Below are 15,222 nucleotides of genomic sequence, written 5' to 3'. Positions count from 1 at the left end.
GGTTTGTAGCGGGCAGGTGGGGATTTCTTATCTGTCTACCAGTAGTCTGAATACAACCTCAACGTTTCTCCGCAATGCTTTCAGGGTCTTGACCCAAGCTTTTCTCTTGTCTACCAGCGCCTAATTGCGAACCTTGTCTCTAGAACGGAGTCATTTATTGAAACCCGGCTTCACCGTCGCAGAACTTGTCATGAGCTATTATTTTCGCTGATGTTACGAACCGTTACTTCTCATTTTTGACTTTACGATGAACCCAAGTACCACCCAACGGATATGCTCAAGACAACAAGGTGAGTGAGAGACTTCTCGAACAGGATGTCATCCACTGGCACGATGTTCGTTCAATTACCCACCTTCGAATGAAGTCTCTGCTGATACAAGTGCATTAGGTCCAATGCTATGGATATACACAGACGGACCCTAAGCAAAAGCAGGAATACTGCCAGATGTGCTAGGTTCTTTATAGAGACAGCACAATGGCTCCAATTGCCCATTATACATTGCTCAGCAGGGGAAAGCGCCAAGTATTCGACACATTCTTCTCGATGCCATCATGATCCTAGGCCCCTCTCCCCATCTGGAAACTTTGCTTGTTATGGGAACCCTCAATTCCTATACGCTGCACTAGGCTGTAACCCGTGTATAGTTAACTTAAGTATATAAGGGGCGCTGAACTTAAGCCTAACTGGAAGATGGTAGGTTGACAAGGTCATAGAAGTCTGTGAAGCTACCTAAGATATATGCCAAGCCACGTTGTTGGAAGCCATTGTCTGCAAAGCCCATGCGACTTTTATGTTCTTCGTAGCATTACTGAGGGGTTTGCAAAGTTCCGATTGCATTCCCTTAGAGTTTATCCCTGCGATCCCTGCGATCCCTGCGAAAAGGCCATCTATATTGCAATGACATTAATTCCGCAATACTGTAACGTAATATCGGATGTAATTGCCTCTTGCTTACTCCGCTAGGGACAGCAATCTTCTGTGCACGCTCTCATTGTTCCGTGCAACTCATGCCATATCCCAGTTCCCGGCACTACTAACTGTACTTTGTAAAATTGACAAGCCCCCTCACTACCTTACTAAGGGAAGTGAAGATCAGCTCCAATCACACGTCCTTGGTTGGCGAGCATCGTTGCAGCGAACGGAAATCTCGTGCAACGTCATTCCCCTCACCACACGGACCAGTCATGTCCTACATAACTACCCCTCCTCTTTCAAGCCGACCCTATGGTGACACCGCGGGGCAAAGGGTTCAAGTATGGTCGGTCAAGAGAGCCACAAGTGGGCTTTGGCAAGAACAAGACGGGGCGGCTAGATCCCTCGGTATTGTATTGATAGCCTTAACCAATTATTATTGCAGCGCATGGATGGTCTGTCTATCAAATGAGCGGCACTAAGTACATAAACTCCCAGTCTTACTTGTGGATTTTTGTTGAATGAATCCCCCGATGCGAATCTCGAACGCAAGCCTGGCTATTTCCGTGGTCAACATTGCAATTTAAGTCGGCCTCCTGCCGCCCCCCGCCTGACCAAACTTTGATGCAGAGGGTTTGCCATATCAGTACCATATAGCAATTCCTTGAAACCCATAAGTGACTGTTCGCCCACCATGTCACTTTGCAGCATTTACTTCGGTTTCTTGGTACTAGCATGTGCTGCGTTCGCATCCTCACAACTCACAGGTCCGTCTCAGACGCTGTCTGCTTCACCAGCAGCTTTTACGTACAACAATGACAGTTTTCTCCTCAAAGGAGAGCCATATACCATCATTGGCGGCCAGATGGACCCTCAACGCATTCCTTACCAGTACTGGAGGGATAGACTATCCAAGGCAAGGGCCATGGGCTTGAACACAATCTTCTCCTATATCTTTTGGAACAACCTGGAGCCGAATCAAGGAGCCTGGGTGTCCGAAGATCCTCAGAATGAGGTGGCAGAATACTTCAAAATTGCACAAGAAGAAGGATTATATGTTGTTTTGCGGCCTGGCCCCTATATTTGCGGTGAACACGAGTGGGGAGGCTTCCCGGCATGGCTAAGTGAGATACCTGGAATGGAGGTCCGTACCAATAATACGCCATTTCTGGAGGAAACCAAGAAATACATTGCGAATCTTGCGAACAAATCGCACCTTGCTGAGCTTCAAGTCTCGCGAGGGGGGCCGATACTTATGGTACAAGTCGAGAATGAGTATGGATCGTTTGGCGAAAACCATAATTATACGGCGGCCCTGCGGGATATTATACGCGAGAGCTTCGATATCCCTCTGTACACAAATGATGGAGGCGTTGACTGGACGCTCGAAGGTGGCCATATTCCCCATGTTCTTGCAGCGGTTGACGGTGGGTCTTGGGCGTTGCCGGCTCGTGATCTTTATATCACCGACCCTACTGAACTTGGGCCACTCTTGGATGGTGGTTAGTCTTACTTCCCCACTATGCTATTTCTAAATGCAATCTGCTGACCCCTTGCTATCTATTGAAGAATACTACACTTGGGCACCTGATCAATGGGGCTCCCACAATCCTCATAACACCACTGTAGGCAACGCCGACTCCGTGTCAAGCATTCTAAGCGACATTGACTACCATCTGGGGAACTACTCCGCCTCCATTAGCTTTTACATGGTACACGGAGGTACAAACTTCGGCTTTCAAAACGGTGCCATGTGGCAAAACCGTACTACCGTCTTCACAACTTCTTACGACTACGGAGCTCCACTAGATGAGACCGGCCGGACCACGGACTTGTACTTCAAGATGCGTGAGGCAATCCTGCCATATGTGCCTGATGGCAGTGTGCCGGACCCACCGACCAACTTGCCAAGGGCCACAGTACCCCAATTCGAACTCTGTCCGAGTACTAGCTTATTTGAGGCCGCCACAAGTAGAAGAAACGCTGCTTCGCCTCTCACAATGGAGGCCCTTGGACAATCATACGGGTTCACCTTGTATGAGCATACTGTCGTTTCTACCATCGAAGGACTTCTGGCGGTCGGTGATCGACCACGAGATCGGGTACTCATTTACGTCAACGATAGAATCCAGGGAGTGATGGATAGCCAGTACCAACATCCCCTAACAGTCAGTGTCTCACTCCAAGCAGGCGACAAGTTGCAGCTGCTCGTTGAGAATCTTGGCCGAGTCGATTATTACTCGCGAGGTAATCCATACAGAAATTATTTACAAGATCCCTGGAAAGGAGTAAAGGGTGACATATCCATTGACGGATCCATTTTAAGTGGATGGAACATGTATCCTCTGCAGCTAGACTCTGTACCGGTACAGAGATGCAGCAATACATCGGTGGGAAACAAGTCCTTATCAGACTTGCCACGTTTCTTCCACGGATCATTCATAGGTCCCTCAACGTCACACAACTCATCAATGACTCTCGACACTTTCATCACCGTACCGAACGGAATCAAGGGAAACGTTTGGGTGAATAATTTTCATTTAGGAAGATACTGGCTTGTTGGCCCTCAACAGTCTCTATACCTACCAGGTACAGTTGTGAAGCCGGATGAGACGAATGACGTGGTGATCCTAGAACTAGAGCCCTGGCAGATGAACTCAACGTCGATGGTTGTATACGGCTCCCCTGAGAGGTTCTGGGGTAACAATCCGGATCCCGACTGCTTAAAATGCATATAAGATGAAAACCACGCTCTCAGTTCTGTTAGCTTGCCTGTTTAATATACTCTTGTGGTTATTGATTTCTGGCTCTGTTACTAATGTGTTATGAACATATATGTATATATGCAAGGTTCGAGACAACTCTGATTCGTTCTAGCTAGCAGAAGCTTTGTCCATCTCTCCTGTACGAAGATAGTCCGTATATCCTATGCTGTTGTCTTGGAAAGGTCCGTAAAACCTTGAGCGATCATAAGGCGTCAGAGCCAGGCCGTTCTTTAGTCGCTCAACAAGATCGGGATTGCTTATGAACAAACGCCCATAAATCAAGGCATCATATCGGCCACTCTCAAGCACGCCCCAAGAATTCTGGTCGTCAAAGCCGCCAGCCGAAAAGAAAGGTATTTCTCCAAAGATAGCCCGGAACAAAGAAAGATCAACTTGCGGCAGATCCCATGAGTCTAGAAACTCCTTCTTCTCAGACTCAGAGAAGATCTGCTCATAACGCGGCTCAATGAAACTGACGTATGACAGACGTGGGTGCTTCTGCTTCAATTGGCGACATAGATAGCCCCATGTCTCCAGCCGGTGCTCACTGCGCATCTGGTTGAACAACCCAAATGGACTCAGTCTAATCGCAAGGTTCTCTTGGCCGACCGTCTTTGAGAGTTCATCCATGAGCTCAAGCACGAATTTGCATCGTTTTTCGTCCGTACCGCCGTATTCGTCGTTTCGCCTGTTGCTGTTGGAACTGAGAAATTGCTCTGCAAGGTACCCGTTGCCGCCATGGAGCTCAATCCCATCAAAACCGAATTCCATGGCCATCTGTGCCGCCCTACAGTAATCCGCAATGGTTTCCTGAATTCGTCGAACTGATAGCTCAGTCGGTTGATGTTCAACGTATTTCACAAGTGTTGTAGCGTGGGGCGGCGGGTACATGAAGCATTCATTAGGGTCATCCCATGGAATGGCGGACGGTGCGACGATAGGTGTACCAGTCATCTGTGGTATGTTTGCGCGACCAGAATGCCACAACTGTGCATAGATATAACCACCTTGTGCGTGAACAGCGTCGACTACCTTTCTCCAGCCCTCGGCCTGTTCCGCAATAAACATGCCCGGTACGCCTGGCATGCCGTTCCCCTGCTTTCTTTGAGCCTTTGGCCATGATGGGTTCTTGGCGTATATTCATACCTCGAGAGAAGGCGGAAGACCTTCTGATATTATCAATCCTCCATCGGTCGCCCGCTGGGAGTAATATTCCACCATAAGGTCATTTGGTACCCAGACACGGTTGGGGTTCTCTGCAGTCGACTCAGCATTTAAGGGCGTGCCTCGATTCCTGGTTAGAGGTGCCAGAATGACACGATGCTTTAGTTTGATTCTCCCATTTGCAATGCTCAACGGATGGAAGAGCAATGAATCGGCACGACCCCCAAAGGTCTCCAATGATCCCATGCTAAGTCGCTGCTCTAGGCGTTTGTCAAAGGGGTTGTGAGGTCAGGTATAATCAGAAGTCCAAACGTATGGTTCAATTCATTAAGAGTTTGAATCTTGTCCCCTTTCAAGGAAGAGGGATCAGATATGGATTATATAGCGGATACTGTTCGGTATCTCATCGGACCTTCTGTAAACCTAAGGCACTGCCGTGACAGCGTTCTTCTGGCCAGTCACAGTGTTGTTCGATCAGATCCTGCGTCGAGAAGGCGGACAGCAGCACATGTCTAAAGGAACTGAGATATGAGCGTCAGCAAGACTTGTGCACTCTTAATAGCGAAAGGGGGCCCCGATTATCACCGATTCTCCAAACGTACCGGGGCTGTCACCTCTAAGGTGCGCGTGTAAGTAGGGTACCCGTGTCGACGACGGGAGCTCCGACAATCATTTTCCACGTTCATCGGACAGTGGTGGGGTTTCCATCTTATCGTCCAAGCAACCCTGAAGACCGAACTATCTTCTTGATTAGTGATTCGGGCTTCTTGTCTCTGCTTGGCGCCACTCAAAGTTGAGTATCCAGCGGCAGAACAATATCAGATTACCTTACCTTCCAAATCGACTTGGCGTTTGGTATTAGACCCTGCACCATCGGGCCAAGTAGACCACTCGGTCTATGTACCGAACGAGGGCGATCGACTAAATTTTTGACGTTGATGGCTGACCAGAGCGCTCAATCTTCTGCTTCGCATACCTCACTTCCTTGAATAATGGTTTTCGTCCTTCCATACCATTTCCCTACTCACAAGGTGAGCGGGAAATTAAGATAAATCAACCTTGATAAGTTCTAATGTATGGCCTCAATCGCCCACAACCCAAGATACGAGGATCATGTTGAAAACTTTTTTTTTTTCATATAGGTAGCGAGGGAGTGGATTGGCCCTCGCCTTTTGCTCCACCTTTAGCGATGAACTGCCGAAGCTAATTCGAGACTTAATACACCAAGTGAAGTCAAAAATGTTTTATGCAAACTCTATTACCCTGTCAGAACCATTCCTGCGGGTATTGTTTCTTGGCTCGTTCACATCTAGAAAATCCCGAGCGTGTGGAACGGAACTCCCCATCTTGGCACCTCGGGTCTGCGATGCGAAAGCCAACTGCGTGCACTATAACCCTAAGGTGCCCAACTCTCGAGGCGAGGTATTTCTTCACCTGCACATACTATTATTTGGCATCGTTGGTCTTATTCGCAAAGTCTATCCACAGAAAGCCAGCAGCGACTAATAAGTTTTCGTGTCAATGAGCAATGTAAGTCTGGCGTTGTGGGATAGGTCTTCCCGAGCCTGCGCATATTAGTCCCGAGTTTGGTCTTCTAAAAGTTGCCGTAGTGATTTTATTGCAGAGTACCTATATAGATACCACGTGGATGGCATTAGAAAGGCTAATAGCTTCAATGGCGTTGCTTCTTCGCGCAACGTTGTGAAACGTATCTCACGAACACCAATCGAGTATGATAGACGCATTGATTGTCCATTTTGGGAGTAGCTCCTTTACTAAAATCATGATGCATAAATCAATGCTCGTCGATCGGTCTCTAGACTCAAATTGCGAGTTGCTGGACCCCGAGTACCCTGGCATCCATGCAGGGGAATTTCAGGTCCGAGTTAGTTTCAATGATGCTGCCCTGCTTCGTAAGCATAATTGGTCGATCTAATGCGCCAGATAGGTAAGCCGATCGGAACTGGCACAAGGACTGGATTAGAGTGTGAGGCAAGACGATAATGGCGATTGCCCCATGTCTAGTCTTATCATATCTCCACAACATTGGCGATCAGCTTCTGGAAGTGTGATGTTCCCGACGTTGACCTGGAGGCTTCTTCGTGTTTACCGTTAATCATTTCCAATCATGACGTCTCCTTTTACTATGAGCACAGCCCCATGCTAATTGACCCGACACGCCGGGCATACTAAGTTGGCCTGGCGCAGTTCCCATGAATCTAAGGGGGGAGCACAGTAGATCTGTTGCGACAATCTAGTCTAAATGCCAGAACTCATAGCGGAAAGGGTCACCCTTGTTGTCTAATGATGCCAGAAGCAAAGGTTTGCCCAATGTGATTTGCGGGAGTTGACATCCGCTCCAGGTCCATCAGAGCGGACATAAGAGCGGCCTCCCAATCGACAAGCATTCAAACTGCTGTCAAGTTTCCCCGTCTTCGGCGAAAGCATCGCTATACACTGTATCTCGGTCTGTACCTAAGACCAGGCACCTGTCAAATTTGCAATGGATACTATCTACCCAGGCGCAGCAGCGCCGCCTGAAGGGATGTCAGTGAATTTGGACAGCCCTCAGGATGTTCTACGAACCGTCAACTTTGTCACCCAAGGCCTCACGCTTGCATTCGTGTCTATCTTTGTCGCTCTTAGGTCCTATGCGAAGTTGAAGGTCCTGGGAGGCAGTTTCGGCTTTGAAGACTGTAAGTGGCCTTTTCACAATATTGGTATTAAATACAATGACTAATGCTATTATCTTCTAGACGCTACGTTGATCGCTTATGTGAGGATCTATGGCCATCTTTCAGTCGTATATTAATCTCGTCATAGCTTATGATGATAGGGTATTGCATATGTGGCATCTTTCGTAGGTTATAAGTCCCAGTGAGGGACGGCATACTAACACACATGGTTTAGTGAGCGTCCATGGGGGTGGCTTGAATCAATGGGAAGTCCGCAAGGGTGAACTGGAACCATTTTTAAAGTCAGCCTATGCAGTCACGATACACTACGCGCCGATGGCACTCTTCTGCAAACTCGCCCTGCTACTGCTTATCGCTCGAGTGTTTGGATCAGTATACAAGAAGACGATACAGGGGATCTACGTTTTCATGGGCATGCTGGTGGCATACTATGTAGCTGGCCTCGTTATCAAGATTCGCATCTGCTCGCCGATCTCAGCCTACTGGCACAGCGAATACGGAAAGTGTCTCGACCAGTCTGCCATTATCACTGCCGATTCAATTCTGAGCGTCATCAGCGACCTTGCCATTCTGCTGCTGCCCACACCACTCACCTGGTCACTGAACATGCCGAATAAAAAGAAACTACGCGTGATCGGCGTTCTCTGTGCAGGAGGGCTGGCCACCGCCTTCAGTATTTATCGACTGGGTGTTATCATAGCCGAGGGAAAGTCATCGAACCAGACAATCGTTTTTGTAAAAGTTGTCTTATCAGGGTATGTAAGAATTCACCAGTCATAAGGCCTCAGAAACGTTGGAGGGGTGTTGCAAAGATACAGGTGCCAACAAAGAGCTAATGCTGATGATATACTGCGCATCCTAGGAATGCCGAAGCTGGCATTGGTATCATTTGTGCCTGTCTGCCCGCTGTAAACGCTCTGATTATCCGACGCAAGCAGCGATATATGTACTCAGCAACCCACACGCGAAATTACGGACCATCCAGAGCGAACGAGACGGCCGCAGGAACTCGAATCTACGTCAAACATGACTTCCATCTGGAGAGTACGCCAAGGGTGGAGAAAGAGGTCGGGGATAACGCTTTTGAACTGCACAGTGATGATAGCCAACTTGTGGCAAACGCCCAAGCAGACCCCAAGGATAGCTGGTCGACAAAGTCTGCATAACCGACTTCTCGAGATATTGAATATGATATTATCCTTTCCTACCTATCTATGTTGAAAGTGCGTGAATAAGATGGCTGAGTAAGAACAAAGCCATGTCAACTTAGCTGATAGAAACCTTGCGACGCAGTACTGCTCATTGCATCACAAGTGGGACCTGTGCGGAGGTGGTTGAGGCCGCAATTATCGACGTGCTGTGTGACCGAGGATTGGAGAGATTTCAAGCGCTGAACCGCCTATGTTGACGCCAGGAAATATTCGCTACGAATAAGTACGCGCCATTACAGGGCGGAGTCTCCGAAGGGTTCTTGATGTGGCAACATCTAGAGTCTGGGCAGTCGATGATACGGATTCTGTCTGAAAAGACAAAGGAGAGAACTGACAGGTATCACCTATACATGTAGTTCTCATTGTATCGAGCTAAAATATTGTATGTTAAGGAGTGATCGGTCTTTCCAAAGAAGGGACTCGCGGTAGTATGGGCGAATGCAATCATATATTGGATACAAGAGGAAAGTAGTGCCGGTGCCGTCTCTTGGTGGCATCTAAGCGTGTCTCACGTTATGAGGGCTGGATCAGTTAATACCTAGGCCAAGAAAGGCTGGCAAGGAGACTAACTGAGACTTTACGTGAACTTCGGTCTAGCCGGTCAAGCCGGTTCATCGCTGGTGTCTTAGTGTGGCGTGACTCTTTGAATAATGCGCCACGTGGTACAGTCTAGCCATGGAATAATTGAAACATACGAACGCCTCGCCGATTCAGTAAGGATTATGGCTGACACAGGGCCACTTACCTTGCATTCACGATGAATTCCCTTGAACAGCTGCCTCGATGCCAAGGAAGTACCATGAGGGATGGAAAATAGCGTCTGAGAGCGCTGTCCGCTTTAAAATTCCGTAAGTCGCGTTGGACAAATATATAGGGGAAGCGTCCTTTGCGACAAGGATATCTTACCTCAGTTCTTCAATCAAAGTCACTGACTAGTTACGAGATATACTAAAGTTTGTTCCTTCATTAAACCGACAAGATGCGCTCTCACCAAGCATATACAAAGCTAGCTGGCCTAGTAGCCTTCATCCCAATTGTCAAAGCCCACGGCTACGTGAAGAACATAGTCATTAACGGCGTGTCTTACCAGGGCTACGACCCAACCACGTTCCCCTACCAGTCAAACCCGCCTGTTGTGGTCGGCTGGACGACATCCCAGACCGATCTTGGATACGTGGAACCTGCGGCCTTCGGATCAGCAGATATAATTTGCCACAGAAGCGCAAGGCCTGCTGGGGGCCATGTTCGAGTGGCAGCTGGCGACTCGATCGCCATCACTTGGAATACCTGGCCAGACTCACACCATGGTCCAATCATAGACTATCTTGCGCCCTGTAATGGTCCGTGTGAAAACGTGGAGAAGACCAGTCTGAAGTTCTTCAAGATAGACGGCGCCGGGAAGGCAGATGCTGGTGCCACAACCAGCCCCGGATACTGGGCTGACGATGTCATGATGTCGAATGGCTTGACATGGCTTGTTCGAATCCCGCCGAATATATACCCAGGCAACTATGTCTTGCGTCACGAGATCATTGCACTACATGGCGCGAATCAGGTTAATGGAGCACAAGCCTACCCCCAGTGCTTCAACCTCGAAGTTGTGGGTTCCGGTACGGATGCGCCATCGGGCGTCCTGGGTACGCAGTTATACAAGACCACAGATCCTGGCATCCTATACAACTTATACACTACACCCCAGCCGTCGTACACGGTACCAGGCCCTGCTCTTATCCCGGGTGCAAGTTCGAGTGCTTCCCAATCGAGCTCAGTCATAACTGCGAGTGGAAGCGCGACTGTAGGGTACACTTCGGCCACATCGACATTGGCGGCTAGCTCACAAGCTGGTCCAACGAGATCCGGTGTAGGCTCATCCACACCGTCAATGTCTTCTGCGAGTGATAGTCCAACATCGAACACCAAAGGGACTCAAGCGTCGTCTAGTGCTGCCACGTCTAGTGCTGCACTGTTCACTTCTAGAACAACAACCGTTGCAGGCAGCACAAGTACTGCTGCAATGGCAAACCCAGACCTTGTGCCCTTGTATGGCCAGTGTGGGGGTCAGAACTACCAAGGCTCAACGGCATGTGCGCAGCAGAAGGTGGCCTGTAATAAGGTGAACGATTACTACTCTCAATGTGTTTTGGTTCCAGCGTAAGGCGGACTTTAGGAAGGTGGTGCCGGCTTTTTATTCTAACCACAAAACTACCCCATATAAATTCACTACCTTCTTGAATATTTTAGTTCAAATTGTAAGCTACCTGTTGCATTTTAAAATTGCAAGTTTGGACCTACACCCTTGTTTTTGTGCATGCATCAACTTTGCATAAGCATTCAGCGCTCTCAGCTTATATAGACGTCTACGCGTGCACCCATTTCTGCAGCCAGTAAAGCAACGAGGGCACTCTTGCGCTGTGATATACACGGGGTCTCTGTCGAGATTTCCAGCTGTCTGCTCAATCTTATCGTCTTATTAGTGAGCGATTCAGTTTGGAACTGCATCTTCGTGTGTCACAAACGATACTGGTCCGATTTTCATAAGCTGTTGTTTTGATAACTTACGAAATGTCCTAATTACACTTAACGAGTAGATATCAAAACACAAGATTCCTTCTGTCCATTATTGGCGGCTACATATGTCGGTCCGGATACTGCGCTTGATTAACTTTCATAAACAAGTAGGTTTTCATAAATAAACTAATTGTTATTTATTACGATATCTTAATTTAAAACCGCCGACCGGCCGAACGCAGGTCTCAGTTCCCATAATCACCTCCGGCTAAATGAGGGCATTAAGCAATTAAGAAATGAGCGAAGGAGTTGAATAATAACGACCGAATATAAGAGCATAGTGTCGCTTGCTGCGGCGCATCAAAATATGAGTTGGGCGTGGTGTAGCTTTATTCCGTGGATACCTCACGCGGCCAGTAGGATCGTAGCTCGGCGGCATCGACATCGTTTTCAGGAGCCGCATTGCGAGGCCAGTATGAGCGCAGCTCCGCGGCATCGACGTCGTTGTCGGGTGACAGGCCCTGCAAGATACTTAGCTTTCACTCTCAAAGACGGAGATCAGTTCTCATACTCGTGCCTGGACACTGCCGACAGCTTGGACGACAGGCGCAGCCAAGATGGGCTGAATGGCTGCGAGCAAAACCAAGAGTTGAGAGAGGGAAGCCATGTTGAAAGATAGGCTTGTTGGTTTTCAGATATAACGTATATTGGTCAGACCTATGCAGACGTCGAGTCTCACTTGTTTTAAGGGCTGATCCAAGTGGCGCGACATTGAGCCTTTATACTACAACCAGGGGTCAAATTCCACCGCGTGGAGAAATGGACTTAGCTAACGTAGTAAGATCCGTGCTCGCTTAGAATCGCGGTGCACAAACCGGAAGGGAGCATATTCCTCGTTTCGAAGGTCTTACGCCTTTCACTCCAGTTCCTTCATTCCGGGCATACAAAGGGAAACGTTCATGAACAGGCAGGGTCCCTAAGCATAGGATTGGCCCGGTTTGAACGGCAAATCTACCAAGGTATGAGCGCGGCTCAGTACAGATCAACGGTCATATGAGAATAAGGCGAAGACGCAATTCATGGAAGGTAGAGCTTCCTAAATCGGTGTTGGTCAGCATTGCATTGCATATGCAGATTGGTAAACTCGTCACATGGATGATAGCCGTGTGCATGCAACTGGTCACGATAGATGGAACCTGTATGCCGACGCGATTCTACCGAGATAATTGCAAAGAACCCCGGCTGATATATGCCCAACGTGGATCAAACGTGGACAGGGGCAGAGTAGAAGCTGTTGGCTCCTGGTGGCTCGCATGTAGATCGTGCGTATATCCTTGTATACTACATGTTACCCTGGCGCCATTTTCGTTCTCAGTATACTTGGCAAGACCTATGTAGTCCATCACCGCGCTTTGCTTAATATAACATGAGTGGAACCTCGGATTTCCTACTTGTAGCAATCAACTTGCACCGGATCTTCTACTTGTAGTAATCAACTCGCACCGGAATATGACTCATTCCAATGCCATTGACCGTGCCACAATCTAGCCTAACACGTGTTGATCTCGATTCAATCAGCCACTAGTAGGTATTTCTTTTGCACATGCGCGGCCCTTTAATTCTCCTCTGTTTCACATTGCTCAGATATGAGGCTTCTGTACCCTGTTATTCTCCTCTATTCTTGGCTCATATCGTTCTCTATTGCTTGAACCACGCCGACTTTATACCATGCTCTCCTCCATTGATACTAGGTCCTCTGCGAGGTACCAGGAAGTCTGTCAGGGCGACTCACTATCGACTGTCATCAGACAATCCGATGGAACTGGGGAACAAGTTCTTTTTGCCAAGAAACCTATGTGGAGGTCACTGTTTTTATCGCTTCTCTGGCTTGCAACCCTGGCCACTGCCTTTCTAACAGGACACATCTTAGCCAAGAATTCCATCGGCGCCTGCCACTATAAAGACTCCGATCTTGCATGGCGTAGGAATTCCCTTCACATTCCGGGCGGTCTGAGCCTCCACAGCTAACCATGCTGCTTAACAATAGGCCCCTCGAGAAAACTTGCCCGTCGGCACTGGCATCGCTACGAAGGTTCCATCAACATCACCAACATCTTCAAGGGTGCACCACGCGCCGAGATTGACGCGGCGTGGGATCGTTTCACTCAAAGCAGTACGTGCCGATAGACTTGCATATCATATCATATCATATCATGTCACGTCAAATCTACTAACTATCGTCTGCAGAATGGATTGATGGTACTTCAGTTGTACTTACCGCCACCGACCAAGAAATGAAAGATTCGGGCAACGCCAACTTCCCGGCAACCGTAGCCGATCTGGGTGCAGAGAATGGCGGTGGGGCCATGGCTACGCTGGAGATGTTTCATCAGCTCCACTGCCTGGTAAGTTAGTTATACAGCTCTAAGCATGTCTCTGGCTCTCCATCGAAGAAACTTGTTGACGCAAGTTCATTTCCCCCCGCAGAACTTGCTTCGAAAATGGACATATGTGGACTACTATAGCACCCGGGACCATGCGTGGACATTTGACCGCGCCGACTCGCTACGGAGACATACAGACCATTGCATTGATATATTGCGGCAAGTACTTATGTGTAATGGTGATATGGGGCTCGTGATGTTCCATTGGGTAAAGAATGTTGGGCCGGCACCATATCCCGATTTCAGCACCCTTGTGAGTAGTCAAATCCTGGTTTCATATGCTCTTGCCCAGAGGACGGATCACTGATCACTGATCAATGAAAAGCACCGATGTCGTGATCCTGTGGCGATCTTGGAAACAGCTGAGAGACATGCTGCCCCGATTGTCAGACCCGTGACCAAGACATCCGTGGCGCATGAGCTGCCAACTTTCCCTTAATTCGGCAGCACCAATTGGCGCAGGTGTGGAGTGCCGTTGCCTTGAATATACAACGTCTATATCCTTGACTACTAGCGTCGTCCTAATTTGACCTATCAGTGAGTTTCGCATAATCAGGATCAGTTGCCACCTGCGTATGAGTTGAAACGCAAGGATTTGGTCAGGTCGCGTCCCGATTGGTAGTTCTGGCCTTGACACTGTCAGCCCGTGAGGATTTTTCATTATAAGTTCAGCCATCCCTGCACAGATTTTTGGCATGTACTGCAACTACTCTGTGAGTACATTTGATGTACACTTGTTCTTACGCGCGTAGGGATCTAGGCCTTCACGATTTTGACTTGGCTGCATCTGTGCCACAATTTATTGGCCCGACCCCCTGCAATGCATTCAAAAGCCAAGACGATTTTTCAGCTACCATGCATGGTCTGTTACAACAACACCAGGCTATCATCAATCTTAAAGTTCTCGCTTGCCATAATGGAGCATTTCCGCCGGAACAGCTGGCCTCTTCCGGATCGACACAGGAGCCGAGCGGCCCGAACATAGGCGGCAATTCACCATTTGCGGCTGATCACGAGACCCCAAGCAAAGGAATCAACCAGCTCCAAGTAGAGGCAGTGTAGCCAACACTATGTGAAAAAAAGTTTTGCCACCGTTAGTGCCACATATTATGCACGTATGGAGATACTAGAAGAAAGCCATAATGTAACTCTTAGGAAATGTTGCTCTAAATTAACCATACAATTGAACCATCCCATACTACAATGTTCATCGACCTACGACATATCAAGTTCACGGGGTATGCCTGCCCTGGGATCATGGGCTTAGAAGTTGCCACTGTTAGTCAAGTGGCTTCTCTCTCTTTCATTCCACTCTTTGTAGTCTCTCGACCTGGCCCATTTCTGTAAGTTCTCAAACTTGCGGCATGTCTGCGTAGACTGCATATTCATCATCCACCTACTGTCATCAATGTCTCCATTCCAATAGTAGTAGTTCGCGCCTATATTTCCTGCACATTGAACGTTTTGACGCAGGCGCTCGATGCAGTGGCCTGTATGCTAGTCAGAACTCTGGGTCTGTT

General features: G+C 48.4%; 6 protein-coding genes across 6 annotated transcripts; 4 read left to right on the top strand and 2 right to left on the bottom strand.

Moving 5' to 3' along the window:
- Positions 1-1,608: 1,608 nt before the first annotated feature.
- On the top strand, positions 1,609-3,652 carry JN550_013419 (uncharacterized protein; the record flags this gene model as incomplete). The annotated part of the gene is made up of 2 exons (XM_049312004.1): positions 1,609-2,416; positions 2,484-3,652. 2 exons carry the CDS (start codon positions 1,609-1,611, stop codon positions 3,650-3,652), a joined length of 1,977 nt encoding a protein of 658 aa, XP_049164600.1.
- Positions 3,653-3,787: 135 nt separating this feature from the next.
- JN550_013418 (uncharacterized protein) lies at positions 3,788-5,089 on the bottom strand (the record flags this gene model as incomplete). The annotated part of the gene is made up of 2 exons (XM_049312003.1): positions 3,788-4,774; positions 4,826-5,089. 2 exons carry the CDS (start codon positions 5,087-5,089, stop codon positions 3,788-3,790), a joined length of 1,251 nt encoding a protein of 416 aa, XP_049164599.1.
- A 2,257-nt stretch (positions 5,090-7,346) lies between these two features.
- Positions 7,347-8,705, top strand: JN550_013417 (uncharacterized protein; the record flags this gene model as incomplete). The annotated part of the gene is made up of 5 exons (XM_049312001.1): positions 7,347-7,539; positions 7,600-7,619; positions 7,667-7,703; positions 7,754-8,294; positions 8,402-8,705. The coding sequence occupies 5 exons, from the start codon at positions 7,347-7,349 to the stop codon at positions 8,703-8,705; spliced, it is 1,095 nt and encodes a 364-aa protein (XP_049164598.1).
- Positions 8,706-9,729: 1,024 nt separating this feature from the next.
- JN550_013416 (uncharacterized protein) lies at positions 9,730-10,905 on the top strand (the record flags this gene model as incomplete). The annotated part of the gene is made up of 1 exon (XM_049312000.1): positions 9,730-10,905. The coding sequence occupies one exon, from the start codon at positions 9,730-9,732 to the stop codon at positions 10,903-10,905; it is 1,176 nt and encodes a 391-aa protein (XP_049164597.1).
- A 742-nt stretch (positions 10,906-11,647) lies between these two features.
- Positions 11,648-11,925, bottom strand: JN550_013415 (uncharacterized protein; the record flags this gene model as incomplete). Its single annotated transcript, XM_049311999.1, has 2 exons — positions 11,648-11,779; positions 11,830-11,925. The coding sequence occupies 2 exons, from the start codon at positions 11,923-11,925 to the stop codon at positions 11,648-11,650; spliced, it is 228 nt and encodes a 75-aa protein (XP_049164596.1).
- A 1,061-nt stretch (positions 11,926-12,986) lies between these two features.
- Positions 12,987-14,141, top strand: JN550_013414 (uncharacterized protein; the record flags this gene model as incomplete). The annotated part of the gene is made up of 5 exons (XM_049311998.1): positions 12,987-13,239; positions 13,306-13,431; positions 13,506-13,663; positions 13,746-13,955; positions 14,028-14,141. 5 exons carry the CDS (start codon positions 12,987-12,989, stop codon positions 14,139-14,141), a joined length of 861 nt encoding a protein of 286 aa, XP_049164595.1.
- Positions 14,142-15,222: the final 1,081 nt, after the last annotated feature.

Source organism: Neoarthrinium moseri (genome assembly GCF_022829205.1).
Source record: "Neoarthrinium moseri strain CBS 164.80 chromosome Unknown scaffold115_Wmoseri_CBS_16480, whole genome shotgun sequence".
NCBI classification, from domain to species: domain Eukaryota; kingdom Fungi; phylum Ascomycota; class Sordariomycetes; order Amphisphaeriales; family Apiosporaceae; genus Neoarthrinium; species Neoarthrinium moseri.
This window is presented reverse-complemented; position numbering and strand designations above follow the sequence as displayed.